Source organism: Notamacropus eugenii, chromosome 6, assembly GCF_028372415.1.
Source record: "Notamacropus eugenii isolate mMacEug1 chromosome 6, mMacEug1.pri_v2, whole genome shotgun sequence".
Lineage (NCBI taxonomy): Eukaryota > Metazoa > Chordata > Mammalia > Diprotodontia > Macropodidae > Notamacropus > Notamacropus eugenii.
The window spans coordinates 73,323,325-73,342,236 of record NC_092877.1 but is presented as its reverse complement, the minus strand read 5'-3'; the positions used below and the strand labels follow the sequence as shown (position 1 = coordinate 73,342,236).

Here is an 18,912-nt window from a genome sequence, read left to right as displayed (position 1 = left end):
AAAATATAGGCTCCTTGAAGGTTAAAAGAAATCCTTTTGTCTTTGTATCCCAGAGCCTAGAATAACTCCTTGCACATAGTAGGTCATTACAATGTTTGTTTAATTGAGGTTTAAGAAATTTTTAAATAAAGGAAATCTAAGAATCCCCAAAACAACATTTTCCCAATTTCTGTTGGCCTAGATTATTCATGTCTCTTATCCTATCTGTTCAAAGCTAAATAAAAAGTCATTAGAATTTAGGTACACTCCAAGATAAGACTCTGGAAATTCACTATAAGTAGTGAATTATTAGTAATAGTTAATGAAGTCACTTGGACCTGCGAATAAGCTAATTTTGGGGTTTTATGTGTTCCCTTTTTTCAGAATGGAATTTTAGATGATATTTAATAATAACTCACATTTTCACAATATTTTATAACTTTTACAAAGAGCTTTCATTTTCTCATAAAAACTTTCTGAGGTAGGTAATATATGGGGTTTTGTCCCCATTTTACAGATGAGGAAACTGACACTTTAAAAGGGAAGTGACACATTTATGGTGACTTAGCTAAACAGTGATAGAACCATGATTTAAAAAGTCTCTTGATTCCAAGTTCAGTGCTATTTTTATTATGCCATGCAGCCTACATCAGTTTAATAAATCGATGTTGCTTTAATTTGTACCTAGTGCTCTGAAATGCATCCTATTACTCTGAAATAATTAATTCACTGTCAAGATATAAGTAATAAATTCCCCAGAAATAATTTATTCCCTAGCAGGACAAAACTCATTATCATTAAAACCCCTTAAACCTAACTTAAGCACAATCCTTTGATCCACTCCATTATAAGTGAATTTTTGGTGGTGGCCTTCTGTGGATTAAATAAGATGATGCTCAATTTCCCCTTAATTTTAACAGTGTATAAATCTTCCTCCCTGAGAGTTTGTGGGATGAAAGAATTATAAACACTCATAAAATATTACTATAGTCTAGCTCGTGACACTTATGTCCCATAATAGGGAAGTAAATTTACTCATTATTCAGACTATCAAGAACATAGAAAAAAGGAACTGATAAAGATTATTCTGAAAGTTGTAATTAAAAATAAAATTATATTGTCAAATATTGCTCTCTCTATTGTTTTCTTTTAAAAATGTTTAGATGAATCCATGATTTCTGTGGATTCTAAATATGTACATTGCAAACCACTTATGATTGTCTATCCTGTCCTTGTCTTGTAAGTTCACCATAACAGGGCAATCTAACATGCAGGGGACTTGCTTTATTTTGTCTTTATATTTACAAATGGCAGTGGAACATAAGGGCTGTCTTGGGTTTATCCCCTGCACTTCCACACAGGAAAAGAGATGTGGGGTTGGCAGAGAACTCAGAAGCGATGTAGCCCAAAACTTCCATTTTACAGATGATGAAACTAAGACCCAAGGAGATTAAATGACTTTCCCAAAGTCATTCAAGTTGCATCACAGACAGTATTTGAATCTACATCATTTGATTCTATGGATAGTCTTCTTTCTACTATGCCATCCTGTTGCCCCAGCCCATCTTTGTCATTCTATACATTTATTTTTGATGATATCTTCTATTTATTTATTCCTCCGTGATGATTTTACTCTGCTATCTCATTTTGGTACAGAAGAGATCCTAGGTCCTAAAAGCCTGTGTTGTTAGAGGGCAAGTTCTCATACTTCTCACCAAGTTGGAAAAATTTGTGTCACTGGCTCAGCAGCTGTCTCTCATCTGAAGACCAGCCTAATTAAGATATAAAAGGCTTATCATCAGAAGTGTGACAACCAGGGATGATTTCTTAGAGTCACAGTAATTCCTGATATTATCTTCTGATAAGTGAAGGATTTGTGGAAAGACACACAAATGAAGAATCACAGCAAGAGAAATTTATGGCTGGAAAAGACCCTAGCAATGACCTAGGCTGACCTGCTCATTTTATGGGAAAGAAAATGACAGGAAATTAGGACTTTTGCCCTAATGACTTGTCCACTGAAGAAAACAGACAACATGGTACGATGAAAATGCTGGATGTGGAGTCAGAGAATCTGAATTAGAATGCTGACTTTCTACTCACTCACTACCTGGGGGACTAGGGACAAGTGACTTAGCCTCTCCACACTTCAGGTCATCTGTGAAATGAAAGGGTTGGGTAGATCAATAGTGCTGAACTCAAACAGAAACAGCAGCCACTAAACCATATATAAGAATCCTTGCAGGTTTCATATTGATTTAGAAAACTATAAATTAACATGATCTGTGTTTTATTGTCTTTTTATTTATTTTGCTAATATTTTCCAATTTCATTTTAATCTGGTTCAGGTGGTAGTCAGGAGTGTTGTGGGCCCCATGCAGCCTATGGGCTGTATGTTTATCACCTTTGGGCTAACAGACTGTGATATTCCTTCCAGTTACAGAACTATGATCCTTTGGTCATAGATTTGAAGTAACTAATTTATTATCAAACTCTAAGGAACAAAAACCAATTACATGTTATATATAAAATATACCTTTAAAATAGCATAGCTTTTGTTTGCTGGATGAATTTAAAGTCTGTCTAATAATTCTTCAGTGACATAAGGCTTATTCCTACTGCTTTGGTGTAGAAATCTTTCATTTCAGGGATTCTTAACATTTATTGGTGTTTCATAGAAGCTCATGGTTCCTTTGTCAGAATAACATTTTTAAATGCTTAAAGATACATAGCATTATGAAAAAAACAATTATATTGAAATTTGTTGTTCAGTTGTTTTTCAGTTTGTGACTCCATTTGGGGTTTTCTTGGCAAAGATACTGTAGTGGTTTGCTATTTCCTTCTCTGACTCATTTTTACAGAGGAGGAAATTGAGGTAAACAAGGTTAAGTGACTTGCCCAGGGTCACACAGCTAGTAAGTGCTGAGGCCAGATCTGAATGCAGAATGATGTGTCTTTCTGACTGTAGGCCATTACTCTATCCACTGCCCCACCAGTCATTAAATATAGTTGTTAAAATATTTTTAACAAGTATCTCAAGCCCCAAGAAGCTCTGCTCTATTTCTTTAAACAAAATTTCATGAGATAGTTACATAAATATTAATCCTTGCAGTAGCTTTTAGTCCTAGAAAGATACTTTTTTTATTTTAACATTTTTTAATATGTAGAAATGAAAATTAAGTAAGGTATGTAGCAGGTCCCAAAAGTCCTAGGGCAGTTTAAGCATAAGCTCTAAAAAGCTTAAAGCATGTTTTGAAAAAAGTTACAAAAATTTAGTTATCCTATAGGATGTCCCAAACACCTTAGTGCAGATTGAGATTTGAGATGTTTAGATCAATAATGGTAAGGGAAAGGATGGCACCAAGTACTCTAAACCATTTTAATTGTGGCAGTTGCTCTGATAACTTATATAAAGAATGAAAAAAAAATGTTACTAAGAACAACCAAGATGATGATGTCATACTAGCAAAAAGCTCTGATATCACATCATAACAGTGGCAAAGCTGTTCGGTCGTTTTTCAGTCCTTGTCCAACTCACTGTGACCTTGTTTGGGGTTTTCTTGGCAGAGATACGGGAGTGCCTTGCCATTTCCTTCTTCAGCTCATTTTATAGATGAGAAAACTAAGGAATGGGGTAAAATGACTAGTCCAGGGTCACATACTTTGTATGTGTGTGAGGCATAATTTGAACTCGGGATGATGAGTCTTTCTGACACCAAGCACGGTGTTCTATCACCACCTCACCTAGCAATCACACCTGGCAATCACCTGGCAACACACACAATTAACTAAATGTTTAGAATTGAGTTTACTAACTTTGAAAATATTTTCAAAATAGTTTTTTTCATCTTAAAATGACATTGTGCTGGTTTTTCTCCAATTCTGTCACAACTCCACTGGCCACTGAAAGCAGCAAAGAGAATGGACTTTTTAGAGATTATTTTGACTCCTCTGTCATTATGTCAAGAATGCATGAGGGTTGGAAGTTCCCCAAAGAACAGATCTCAAAGTCTTAGAAACAGCCTAAAGAGGTTAAGTGACTTGACCATCATCACACAGCTGCAAAAGGTCAAAGGCTCAGGTTGAACACCAAGTCTCCTTAACATGAGGTACTTAATTCAGTATGCCAAACTGCCACTCTAAATAAAATGGAATAAAACTCCAGTTACCAAGTTCTAAGATGAAAGACAAAAAAAGTGAAGGATGAGGGAAAGTTTTTTCTGTACATTATTATACTAAATTTTAATTTCCTTTTTGCCCCCTGTGAATGCACCATGATTGGTATTTGGATTTTATGAATTATTTGGATATGGAGATTGTTTAACATCAAAGGACAAGAAATATGATTCACACTTCACTCACATTTGTTGGGAAAGTAGCATGGTATAGATTTATAGTTCTAATACATGAGTTTTGCCTCTTACTAGCCATGTGACCTTGGGTCATTCCTTAACCTTTCTGAGTCAGTTTCCACATTTGCAGAATGGCCATAATGTTACTAGTACTTCTTGCGTCACAGCAGTGTAGTGAGAATCAAAGGGAAGATGTATTTTTTAAAACATTAAAGTGCTATGGAAACATAAGCCACAATTTCTGTTGTTGCACCTTGTTTATGAAAGCTGAACACTCAGAATTCCTTAGGAGCCTTACAGTTTGTCAAGGGATCCATAATTTGCCGCATGGTGCAGCTAATAAGAGTATTTTCTTCTAAGCTGCCCTAATCTAATTTCCTCTAATCACAGAACTCCTTTTGCAAAGTGGAATTCTGACACTAATATAGAACTATTTTATATATGGTAAAGAAACAAAGATTCTTTACCCACTTAAAAAGCATTGTTTTTTCCCCAAGTTTAAGTCAATTTTAAAATTATTCCAAAGAAAAGATAGCGTTGGATCTTTAATGAGAAAATTCAGTTAGTAAGGCAACCAGGGGAAAGAAACTAGATCTTCCAAAAGCATGAAGACTGAACTATTTCAGTGATTTAAAATAGCAAATCCCTGCTCTATGTTTTTAGAAGAGGAAGGAGGAAAGGTTTGATTCCATTTAGGGAACTCAACAGCACTCTCAACGAGCCCAAGTTCTTCCCCATGATTGAAGCCCATCTTTCTAATATCCACATGCTCCTGCTGATGTTAAATGGCTGTGGATTATAAAACACAAAGAGCTCAGAAGGATCGAACTAGTGGGTTACACAAAGGACAATGGAAAGGCGGATAGCAGGCACACACACAGTAACGTGGCCCTCAGTGATTTGTATGTGATGTGACAGGAAAGACATCTTCAGTGACCTTAGTGGCTGGTCAGGTAGTGAGAGTGAAATATAACAGATGAACCATTCCAGTGGTAAAATACTGAAAGGACAAGAGGAAGGGCTACAGATTTTCTATTGAGAATTTCTAGGACATAAAAAAAAAAATTTCACATGACAAGAAGCTTTGGGTAGGTGTGAAAATCACAGATCCATTAAAGTGCAAATAACTATTCATATACTATCTAATTTGATCCTTACAAAAACCCAATGAAGTAAGTATTATGATTATCCCAGATTTATAGATGAAAAAATGGAGGCTTAAAAGGTCATATAATTAATAAATAAATATAGCTGGCAGCATTTGAATCCAGGCCTTATCTGATCCCAAGTGCGTTGCTCTTTCTACCGTAGCATGTTGGCTCTCATCATATACTAAGATAAAATAAAATGCATTAATAGCTTTTGTATGTGCTAAAAGAATGAATATTTGTTCAAACAAGATGTAACTGTTGCATTAACTTCCTAGGAATTAGACAAAGAACCTAAATCTACATCTTTATAGATAATACAGATGTTTTCAATTATCTTCATTCAAATAAATAATACAAGTTGGCAGCTAAACCACTGCCAAAACAATAGAGAGCAACCTTAGTTTTCATTATAAGAATAAAAGTAAAACCTTCTAAATACTCTATTTCTTTATTCATTCCACAATCCTACTTTATATGTCTAAGATCATTTGTTTACCTTGATAAGTATGTGCTGAAGTCTAAATGGAGTTTTAACCCTTTGTTTCTTTCAGACTTAACTCTTTTGATTTCAGCTTGAACATGGATATAGTACTTAAAAACAGGACAACTAGGTGGCACCATGGGTAGAGTGCTGGGCCTAAAGTCAGGAAGACTTACCTTTCTAAGTTCAAATCACGCCTCAGACACCTACTAGCTGTGTGGGCTTGGACAAGCCACTTAAACCTGCTTGCCTCAGTTTCCTCACATGTAAAGTGAGCTAGAGAAGTAAATGGCAAGTCAGTCCAGTATCTTTGACTAGAAAACCCCAAACTGGGATACAGAGTCAGACACAACTGAAGAAAAATGTCTGAACAGCAGCAAAACCTAAAAATAGCCTGTGAACTAGTGAGAAAATGAAGATCTAATCATTTAATAATTACAGAGCAGCATACATTAGGATCTATGTTGCAAGATTAAATTCTCAGCTCTAGTCAAAATTCTGCATTTTTTTAACATGAATACCTCCCCCTTCTCCCTTCCTTTTTAATTATGCTTATTATTGTGATGACTGTCTATACTAATTTTTTTGGGGGGGAGGAGGGTCTATTACTTAATACCATGTAGTATATACCATTTTCATGTCACCACAAACCTGTAGGGTGAGTTTTGCAACATTTATTTTATGGAATATACCAAGCAGTATTGTATCTATAAAACTTGTTCCCCAATTTGCATGCACTTGAAATAGATCTGTGATTTCATCGGTGTTGGGAATTCTCAGGGGAGGAAACTTCTACCAATTCAAGGAATCACTGCCTCAACTTAAGGGTTGTAAAGACCAGTAAGAGCTTAAGTGACTTGCCCATAATCACATGGTCAGTAAGCATCAGAGTTGTGACTTGAACCCGGGTCTCCTTAACTTTGAAGTCAGTTATTCATTACATCATTCTGCCTCTGTTTCCCCAATTTATAACAAAATTATTAGACATTTTTAAAGTAGCAGGGTTTACTCTACCCCTATTAACATAACCATAATTTCAGAATGTTTGCCATATTGGAACAGGTTTCTTGTTGGTATTTTGCAATAATTTTAAATGTGGATAGGTATTTCTAATTATATATACATACATATATACAAACACAAACATATATATCCCCACAAGACAAAAAGGATATAAATGTCTGATATGACATCTTGATTTTGGGTTTTTAGATCACTTCTTTTATGATGCTCAAACAATAGAATCCATGCATTTTTTTAAGGGAAAGAAAAGCAAGACAAGGAAAAATAGGCTGAAAACACAACTAACCTTTTTCCACCTCATTCAGATTAGCAGCTGCAGCAACAAAGACAGAAGAGACAAGAGACCTTTTTACATTCTAATACAACAGCACAGCACAGTAAGCCAATGCACAACGATAGCAGCAGAGATGCCAGGTTGACATAGCAAAATAAAGCAAGTTTAATTTTTAAAAGCCTATAGCAGGGCAAAAACAAACAAACAAACAAGCAACCCCCCACACAAACACAGAGAAACAAAGTTAAAAAGTATGTGTTATACTGGCAGTGAAAGATATCAACCACTAGCTCAGGACGGCCAAGACTGAACAGCTGATGGTATCGTGCAAAAGAAATGACTGATTGATTTGGAAGATGTACTGTTACTGGCAAATGTTTAATTAAGCACTATAATTTTCTTTTAAAAAATTGAATGTAAGGTAATACAGATAAAGATTAAAGCATACGTAATATAATATAGCTACAAATTTTGTTTTAGTGTTTTGTGATTTCTGATTTACATCTCTTCTTACATCTTTTTATTGCTAAATTCTATGGCAGTGTTGGATCACATGATGTTTGTGGCATCCTTGTACATGGCACTGAGATTCTAGTGTTAATTAGGAAGCATAATCTTGAGACTGTAGATCCAGCATTCTGTCTGTTAGAAAATATGGAAAACCACATTTTTTCAATTCAACACCTAATTTAATACCAGCTGTTAGGAAAAGGTGTCAGTTTTCAAAACATCATGGTGGGGTGGGGGGGGTGAAATGTGGGGGTGCACACCCCACATTTCATTTTTTTCTTGTTTCTAGCTCATCTTGTCTAAGGAATGCTTTGACAGTTTACCTCCAAGAGATGTCTTGGTTGTTGGGAATTAATTTGAGATTGATTCCAACAATCTTATCAAGTTAGAATTAAATCCAAAAGTATCTGATTTAAGTATCATTTTGACAGTTTCAAGATCATATCCTCCCTGGTAACTGATTCTGTCCCTGAGAATAGAGATTTTAACTCTGGATTGTAAAGAATCATTATTTTCAATGCACTATATAATTATGAGAACAGTTAATGGCTCAGACTGGATGGATAGAAAGATAGGGAACAGCTCTGATGGGGAGAGTGAAAAAATTATTACATACATATGTAAAATTATCTAATCTACATTCATCCATCTATCTATATCTGTCTATCTGCCTGCCTGCCTGTCTGTCTATCTGTGTGTGTGTGTCTATCTGTCTGTCTGTCTGTCTATCTATCTATCTATCTATCTCTTTATGACTCATTCTGTCACTTCCTGGGAAGGGAAAGAAAAACATTTTGTTCTATAAAAAATCCATTACTATACAATGTGTTGTTTTAGCCACATGAAGCTTTTGGAAATAATAATTTGAACCTAAAGATTAATGAAAATCATCCTTACTAGTATTTCATTTTGTTGTGAATATGTCCACTGTTTTCTTTTATGTAGTAATGGTTTCCCTGTCAGTTGGCTTTTCATTCTCTGTTATTTAAAAATTTTGTCTTACTAATTATATTAAGATCTTCCCTTGCACTCTTAAAATACCTAAGTAATTGCTTTTGCAATATGAATCTACAAGATTTTCCAAGCTGTTTTATTTGCTCCTCCTTAATGGAGTTCACTTATCTCTCGCTGTAAGGCTTTGAGGTACATTGGAAAAAAAATGCGAAACCTTCAAAGAAAAAGCAATTTGTGACTTGAGTGATTTTTAAACAAAGGCAACATTATTTTATTCCCTGAACAAAACAGTGTTTCTGTTCCCAGGTCTTATGCTCGTTAATCAGCATTCCAAAGTTAAATTTAAAACAATACAGCCACATTAAAAAAAAACCTCCCTAACTGCAGGCTTGGATGAAGCAGGATATGGAAACCCTCGGGCCCAATTTATACTTTCCTATAATTAAATGTGCATCTATGTGCCACTGATTTCAGTCTTTGCAGATGGCTGTTTGATATTTTGTAAATGAGCTCATTTCACATATGGACAAGAACACCATAGACGTTTCAACTCATATTCAGAAAACTTCCATACATGTTGCAACTCATATTCAGAAGCTTGTTTGCTCTGTAGTGGCTAACTACCTGGGGAAGGGCAAGGCAGACCCAGTCTAAATCAAAAAGGGTAAAAAGAAATCGTCTTTGTACGTATTCTGAGTACTTCTAAAGAGTTGTCATTTTGTTTATTTTTTATTTCTTTGAAAAAAAATCTGATACTTGTAATCTACCAAATATTACTCAGTGTGCTAATACTAATTGAAACTGAGTTTAGAATAACTTTAAGAGTTCTTATATGTATGTGCTGAACTATGTAGATATATGAAATAGTCAATGGCAAATGTGAATGGCAAATGGACAGGTTTCCATATTTTGTTTCCCTTATGTTTTTGGAGAAACCTATGCTGTTATTTGTTCAGAAAATGATTTGGCAGTGTTCTGTATATTTAAGAAACAGGTTGGAAACAGTTACTGTCAGTAAAAGCCAGGTGACTGATAATGTTTCCTAGCAGAAACTAGAGGAATTGGTAAACAGTTCCCACTGTGTCATCAAGAATCCTTAAAGCAGTTCTGAATACAACAGATGGTAAGAGGAGCTGACAGGAGTCTGTCAGGAAGATAGCTTGGAGAATATAGGTGTACACATAGGAAAAAGTCTCAAAATAAAGGAATTAGTGATGAAAAACCAGCAAGAAATGACTGCTAAAGACAAAAAAAAGTTAGGTTTAAAAAAAGAATAGAATCCAACTCCCTATACAATATCTTATGTAAGTTACCATACAAATGGAAACTTGAAAATCGAAGTGTGCCAAGTCATTATTTCTGCTTGTTCAGGAAAGACATGCACACACACACACACACACACACACACACACACACACACACATACACACACACACAAGATTTCTAACAGCCCTAGTTGCAAGGCATATATTAACATGCTTCCAATTTGTACAATTACAGAAATGAATCTTGATTTCTTGAGGTTGTCATTTTGCTAACCAAAATATTTAATCATATATTAATTGTTATTCAAGTAAATATTCTTGAAAAATTCCCGTGTAATGGGGAATCATGTATATAATAAAGTCCATTGTAACCTATTATTCCAAATTTTTTCTTTAAAAATTATGTGCAACCTTAGCCTTTGCTTATAAATACCAACATCTCTACATATTGGATTAGTTATTAAGGAATAAGGTTATTAAAATTTAATGCTCATTTTGGGGAAAGGAGATGACTGTTCATGTTAATTACCAAGAAAGTAATTTATAAGTCAACGAGGATGGTTAATGCTACCATGACAGGGTACATCATAAACCTGATGTTTACTTTATGGCAAACTAGTTTTTTTTTCCAGGACAAAAGTATGGACATGTCCAATAAAACTGCGTTAAGACAAAGATGTTGAGCAGTATGGAGAGTCCTAGGTAAACTAATACTTCCTGTTCTATTTTGGTGGCATTTTCCCCTTCTTATTGGGACCATCAGAGAATACTTTATGAAGCTATTGTGGTAGCAAACACTTAAATGAAGAAACATGTATAGACATGTGTAAGCTCTTTCAGTGTCACTATGTTTTGACTGGGTAAACAAAACTTCCCATTGTTGTATGTATATGAGTGACCTGGTCTGCACTGGGGGACTGCTTTGTCTGCTAATACCATTCATCTGTGGGAATCAAAGCTCTGAATAGTGCATACAGGCACACTGGCACATGTCTATGCTCGTGGTCCCTTTCTTATTCAGTTCGCCAGGTCTTTTTGTGCTTGGCCTCACACCAGCCATAAGGCATTTCTTTATTTGCATTATTTTGGACTTCTGAGAATAACTCCACAGTAGATTTTACTCAACACATCCTGTCTAGTCTCACTGAAGCTTTAAACAGACACCCTGCTTTGTAACTGCAGTATTGTTAGTGAGTGCGAGGACATCCTACCTGTGTACTCAGGTGGGCAAAGGCATGTGTAGTTGTTAATTCCATCAACACAGGTGGAATTATTTTCACAGTCATTGTCTTCACAGTCATCAACATTCACTTCGCAATTTACTCCTTCAAATCCATCGGCACAAGTACACCTGCAAGCCAGAAAGGAGGGAAGAACAAACATTTTCCTTTATATTTCTGAATGTTCTGAGTTCACGTACTGAAAATTACAGATTCACCAATTACAGAGCCTTTAAATGTGTAGAAATTGAGTTTTAAATGACTTTAAATGACATGTTGCAAGTACCAATTTAAAATAATGCCCTGAAAACCACAAACTAAAAAGCCTCTTTGGAAAAGGAAAAATCATGCTTGTTTTTATGATGGCAAATGGTTCTATGTCCTTGAAAGTCAAAAGTCTGGGTATATTTGCAAGTCAGAAACACAAGCAAAGTGTATTCTAATGTTCCAGATGTTTTCAAATACTTAGTTGGGCTCCTGTGACATAATTTGTGATTCTGTTGTAAGGTTGCTCATGACCGATAAACAGCTGGTTTGGATTTTAAGAAGAAATCTATTACCCTTTCCTTTGATGCCCTTTACCTGGGGATGGGGGAGACAGAAAAAGTTTGTTTTTCGTGGGCTGACAAACTATGTCTATGAACCTTCAAGTCCTAATTAAAATTCAACTTTGATGTGGTATAAAATGTTTACAATTTAATCCTGATTAAGTAGCCAAATAATCTTTGGGTACAGTCTAGATGGAAAATATAGGGATAATTTCTTAATGAATTGCAGGAATGAAGAATGTTTCTTTTAAGAGTGGCATTTCTAACAAGCTTGAGCAGTAGATTAGCATTCTTATGTGAAATTATTAGAGTCCTTTAATAAAGAACTGTATTTCATAATTCATGAAGTACATCTGGAGTAATTGTACTGTATGATTAAATAACTCCAGATTAAAAATGCTCACAGCATGTTTATCTACTGGCATAGTAGCTTGGAAATGAATCATTAATTTTCTGTTTCAGTGGGATTTACATCTTATCATTTACATGCTGTCTGTTAAAGCAATACACAAAACAACAGCTGAATATGAGACTTTCAGCAGGGGGCTAGCCAGCTATTAATTAGCATAATGGAACCAATACTATGCCATCCCCCGATCTGCCTTGACTAATCATAATGTGTTGTTATTTTGTAATTCTCATTTTAAAAAGCACACTGAGATTTCTGAGGACACTGTAGCTTCTTAACATTTCAATGCCATGAAGAAGGGCCAAAGTGACAGTATCCTTATCAAAAAATTCTCAAGGTTCTCTCCCTGTTAATATCTGGGAGTGTGAAGGTAAAAACAATTTTTTATTAGGTTTTCCTCTTGCAGTGTTTCAGTTTCAAAAGGTTGTTTACACATGATACCAGCTTACCAGAATCCATCCTTTTCTCCTTCTTTCAAGTGACAAGTTCCACCGTGTTTGCATGGGTTACTGATGCAGGAGTGGATTGGAACATCACAATCCTGGCCCTGAAAACCAAGAAATGAAAGAAAGCAAAAGATGATCATCAACAAAGCAGTACTTACAGTACACAGAATCACGAGGGAAAAATGTTTTCTGTTACCTCCCAACCCGTCTTTGTCTCTATCTCTGTCCCACACACACTTATATATGATGCTCGCTCTCTCTCGCTCTCTCTCTCTCTCTCTTTCTTTCTTACACACACACACACACACAAACACACACTTCATTTAGATTGTTTTTATTCCTGAGGCTTTCCTCCACTTACCTTGAAGCCATATGGGCAAGTGCATCGATAAAAGTCGACAGGATCGTTGTTACAGGTGCCATCATTTTTACAAGGATTCGATAAGCATGGACTACATTTAGCAAGTATGTTAACATCCACAGGACCTAAAAATAATTTGGCATCATCAGAACCTATATTACCTAGACCTTCTTTTATTGCTACAAATTTCCACCATTCTTTAAAGAGTGAGTGAATTATTTTCATTGTATATTTTAGTGAAGTCTCAAGATATATTGAAAGTCTTTCTTTATGCTATAAGCTGGGAAACTATTTTATCATTATTAAACTTTGTTGATAAGATGATTCGTTTCATAGTATCACAGAAACATTTACCGTTTGGGGGATTACATTCTATCAAATAAAACAGTCACAAACAAGTAATAATGCTTTCTATTTTCATAGAACTTTTAAAAATAGTGCTCTTGAATCTATGAGTTATTTTTATTATAGATTGATAGATTTAGATCTGGAAGAGACCTTGGAAATCCTCTAATCCTACCCTATCATTTTACAGGGCAGGAAACCAAGGCATAGAGAAATGAAATAATTTGCCCAAGGTCACATAAGTAGCAAGTAGTAGAATTGGGATCCAATCGACGTTCTCTGACACTAGATTCAGTGCACCATTTTGCTGCACTCTACTTTTAGTAATTCTGTGCCACATAAAGAGTTAAAGTGATTACCCAAGTTCATAAAATTAGCTAGTGATGAAATAAGGACAAGAACTCTAGTTTCCTGGTTTCCAGTTAATCCTTTCTCCCCCAGAAAGAGGTACCTCTGATAAAGAAATACTTAAAAAGGTGTTCTTTCCTGCTATTTTCATTACTTGTGAAGTAGGGGCCTGGGAGTAAAGGATTGAGGGAAGAAAACAACAAAGGAAATAACTATTCTGCTGGGTAGCTTCCTTATGGGAACAACTGTAGGGAGTTTTGATGTCAAAGTAAGACTCAGTGTTGTTAGTTTAGTTGGTTGATGCCTGGTGCTAATGGGGCCAAGGTCACAGGTTCAATCCCCTTAAGAGCCCATTTGCTTTTGTGGCTGTGTTCCATGACCACAGACTGCACCCTTAACCCTGGCCAGCTGTCTTGGAAATATATGCCATTGGTCCCAAGGGAGGCCTGGGTAAGGGGCTGAAGGACAGGATGGAGATTGGATGAATAAGTGCAAATTCATCACCCCCACTGGGAAAACAACTTGTAAAACATGCTAATTGTGAGAGCAGATAAGCAGAATCATCTTTGCTTAGGAAACACAGACAGTGTCATTGTCTAATGTGAGGGTAGTAAAGGGCAAAACTGTGAAACTGTTACCTGTTTTACTTTCTGCCTTCCTTCCTTCAAACAGGTGATAAGCAGGCTTATCCAAAGGGCTTTGGATACTTAAGTTCTTAGAAGTGAAACATACAAGTAATGATGAGGTTTTGTACTTACTTTTCTAAGAAAAGCTTCATTGCAAATCAAAGATGTTTTTATTTGATCTTGTAGGAAGCACTTCTAAATGTATTAAGGATATATGTTTTATTTCCTTTTTAGGAGAATATATATGTATATATGTGTATATACACATATATGTATATAAATAAATCATATATATACCCATACACTTCAATATAAAGAGTACCCACCCCAATGAGATTTCTCATATATATGTATATATACACACATACATATAATATGATATGCATATACACATACAAGAAATATTCATATCTATTTAACTAAATTGTTAATATATTTAAATTTATAATATAACATATTTATGCATGAATATATTAATTTAATTATATGTCTGTGTATGTGTGAAATCTCACTGGGTTGGGTACTCTCTCCATGAAGTAAATGGCCACCTCTCTGTGCATTCATACATGGCCTCTGTGTGTTCTTGTGTTCAGAAACATTATCACTTGGTGGCCTGATCCTTGAATGCAGAACCTCTCCAAAGTCAGCTAGGCTTCTTCTTGGAACACAGAAAGGCAGCCACTTACTTGATCCCTACTTGAAGCCTTTTCAGGTTAGTAGCACCTACCAGAACTTGAACACGACTGGCATTGCCTTCAAGGACCTTCTCAGGTCCCCTCTGAGGCTAGATTGGGCTCTGAAATAGGACTTTATGGTAAGAGGCACTAATACATCATGCAAAAATATAAAAGTATTGGCTAAGTGTAGAGGTATCTTATAGCTTCCTCTCCCTGGCAGCACATACTATAGTTAAAAAAAGTTCTACTGGTGTATGAAACTGTATTGCTTGTCACAGAATAATGGACCGTTAATGCTACTACTACTACTCTCTCTTAGAAGTCAGCAACTAGGTGGCACTGTGGATAGAGTGCTGGACCTGAAGTCAGGAAGATTCATCTTCATGAGTTCAAATCTGGCTTCAGACACTTACTTGCTATGTGACCCTGGGCAAATCACTTAACCCTGTCTATCTCAGTTCCTTGTCCATAAAATGAGCTGGAGGAGAAAATGGCAAGCTACCCCAGTATCTTTGTCAAGAAAGCACCAAATGGGGTCATGACTGAAACAACTAAGAATTCATTTTGGGAACTATAGCTAAAAGAGTAGTATGATAACAAGGAAAGCATGCCTATATTAGTTTAATAGCATTGGTATTTGCTATCCCTTTACTGATATAAATCTACCTTTCTATCCTTATCTCATACTGCTCTCCTCTATGTGCATTAGGCCCCATTCAAGATGGAATATTTGATACCCCTTTAAAAGTACCAGGATTTTACATCCTCTGTTCCTTTGCTACACCTGTTCCCTTTATCTGGTTCTTTACCCTATCTCTATATCCTTATCCACAGCCTATCTGATTCTATATCCCTGTCTCTTCCCCTCTATCTTTTGAAATCCTACCCATTCCTCAATGTCCAGTTCAAATGTCACTTTCTTAATGAGGTCTTCCATGATTCTGTATGGCTTCTGCCTTAAGGAATGATGTTTCCATCTTCAGACCACACTGTATCATTCTTATGTTTTCATGTTGGTTTCTTCCACATTATAATTACTGGGTAGCATTGCATAGTTGTGTATATATTGTATCTTTCCTTGCTAGATTATAAATTCCATGAGGGCAAGGGATATGTGTCAGTTATCTGTGTATCTCATCCTATACATACCATAATGCTTTGTACTTAATAGACCCTCGACAATCCCCAAGAGATCATAAAAATGGGAAAGGGTCCCACATGTACAAAAATATTTATAGCAGCACTCTATGTAGTTGCCAAAAACTGGAAGTCAAGGGGATGTCCATCAATTGGGGAATGGCTGAATAAATTATGGTATATGAATGTAATGGAGTACTATTGTGCCATAAGAAATGATGAACAAGAAGACTTCAGAGAGGCCTGGAAGGACTTATATGACCTGATGCTGAGTGAAAGGAGCAGAACCAGGAGAACTTTATGCACAGCAACAACCACAGTGTGTGAGAGTTTTTTCTGGTAGACTTAGATTTTTGTAATAACACAAGAACTTCTGAAAAAAAAAAATCCCAATGGTGGACCTCAAGGCAAAATGCCTTCCACACTCAGAGAGAGAAATATGGAAGTCACTCACATAATGTAGCAGATCATGTTTGTGTATGTGTATCTGTTTGTGTATCATGTTCTGATTTGTTATACGGATTCTTTCATTTATCTTAGTCTGACTACATAGCATGACTATAGTGAAAATATACTCAATAGGAAAGTATATGTAGAATCTATACAGAATTGTATGCAGTCGTGGGGAGGGAGGGAGGTAGTGGGGGGGTGGGTGGGGAGGGATAAAATCGCAATTGTATGGCAGTGATTGTTAAACATTAAAAAAATAAAAAATAAAAAAAAAAGGACAAAAAAAAATAGACCCTCGATAAATGACAAAGAAAGATCCATACATACTTTTTGTTGTTGTTTTTGAGATTGTTTCTCCTTATTTTGACAGGGCTGGAAGTATATTAGATAGTCATAAGCTGATCTTAACAATACCCAATGATTGGTAACCAGATCAATTTTTCTGACTTTGACTACTTCACCCCTCTCTAAGCAGCCTGGTAACCTTACGATCCCTGAGGGTTTGCCATATTAGTGTCTGTCATGGTATGAACAAACCATGAGCCTTAGCCCTACTGTTTCTCAGAACCTTAAATTAAGCATTTCATTAAATGCTTAGACTTTTAAGACATTTCTTAGACTTGCTAGTAGCAGGGAATATAGATTTGTGCAACCTTTTCTAGTGGTTAGGAAGATAAAAAGGGGGAAGTAGGAAAAGAGGTAGAAATAGGTGATTAAGGAAGCTTCTGTATAGCTCAACATATATTGAGCAATGCTTAGGAAGTTTGTGCGCTTTAACTCCATGCTGTTTGGAATTCTACAGCCAGGTGGTCATTCTCACCATCATTATGACTTACAGGCTATTTGTATTCACACTTTCAGAAGGCTTATGTGTATGAAAACACTTGGTCTATGGATAGAAACTCAGTTATAATTGAAAATCTGAATCAGTTTTTCTCTGCATAGAAGTAACATATGTTTAGTGGTCTCTTTGCCCTGACAAATGTCAGGAAACCATCTAGTGATACTTTTAGTAAGGCACAATCCAACAAGTTGTAGGAAGGAATTTAGTTCTATCCTCCTAAATACACACACACACACACACACACACACACACATATATTACACACATCCTTATTTTCCTTCTAAGTACCTGGAAATAACTGGTAGGACTAGGGACAGTGGAACAGAGAAAAATGGATGCCTGTCCTGCCTTGTCTGTTACTAGTCCCTTTTCTGCACATTATTTTCCTATCATACTTAATTACTCCTTGTTTCCCATTCTCCTATCATTATATCTTATGTTTATATACTTGTCCAACATCAATATTGGAATGGGCCCTCTCCCTAATCTCTGTCTATTAAAATTCCCCTTTTCTTTCTCTGACGGCACTTCCTTTCCAAAGCCATCCTGGACTTTACTCATGAAAATGATTCTTCCCCCTCCAGATTTCTCGGGTCATTTTGGCTGAAGCTCTTTGTACTTTTTTGCATAATTATTTGTATTTCTTGTTATTTATGCCCAGTTATTTATGGACTTATCTTTCTTCTCCAAACCCCCATTAGATATTTAACAATTCCTTGACAGAAGGCCTTTATTGCATCTTTCTTATTAGCCCTAGCACCTAGTCCATTGTTTCTCACATAATAAACATTTAATAAACATCATTTTAATATGGGCAACAAGTCCTATCACTCCTTAATTCAAACTGCATGGTGAAATGAACTCAAAAGAAGAAAGAAGGATTTGGTGGTTAGTATTATTACCACTTATCCCCATTCCTTACTGTATAACAAGGGAAACTAATGTGTTTCATGCATCATATTATGGCTAAGAGACTGCCACCATTCATTGAGACAATCCTCAAAGAAATCTAAGTTCTTTTTCAATAATCTACATTAAATACTCAGCAATCCCAAGGAGAATTAAAGCTCTCACTGAGTCAAAATATATAACTACTCAATTCATTGCTGTAATATATTTCTAAGTAGCCAGGCTTTTGAAGACAATGTTAGAAATGCAAATATGAAACTGTCTTAGGTCAGGATCATTTAATTTGACTAGGGAAGAGAACAGTCCTGACTTGGAACAGAAGTATAGGGTGAAGCCATTAAAAATATATAATGGAGAAACATTCTTTAGAAGGAAGGGAATCAGCAAATTCTAGGAATGTGAGGACGTTTATGTTATTTTCTTCAGGATTTTTTGAAACAATTGGCTTTCTCTTTCTGTGCCTTCAAGTAATAAAATTATTTTGATCTGCAGGGACAAAAAAATTACACGAATGACAGTAAAACAGCATCTGATCAGGCCAACAGTAAACAGAACTGGGTACAATGAGCCTTTTGTTAAGCATGTACACAGTGAATGATCTTT

The 18,912-nt window shown here is 35.8% G+C and overlaps 1 protein-coding gene across 2 annotated transcripts in view; it reads right to left on the bottom strand.

Moving 5' to 3' along the window:
* Positions 1–18,912, bottom strand: part of SLIT2 (slit guidance ligand 2) — a 394,889-nt gene that overhangs the window by 50,306 nt on the left and 325,671 nt on the right. For both annotated transcript variants that reach the window (XM_072622130.1, XM_072622131.1), the window contains 3 exons: positions 12,974–13,098; positions 12,616–12,713; positions 11,201–11,340 (listed from right to left, as the gene is read on the bottom strand). In XM_072622130.1, the coding sequence (XP_072478231.1) occupies positions 11,201–11,340; positions 12,616–12,713; positions 12,974–13,098 (363 nt within the window). The remainder of the gene's footprint in view (positions 1–11,200; positions 11,341–12,615; positions 12,714–12,973; positions 13,099–18,912) is intronic.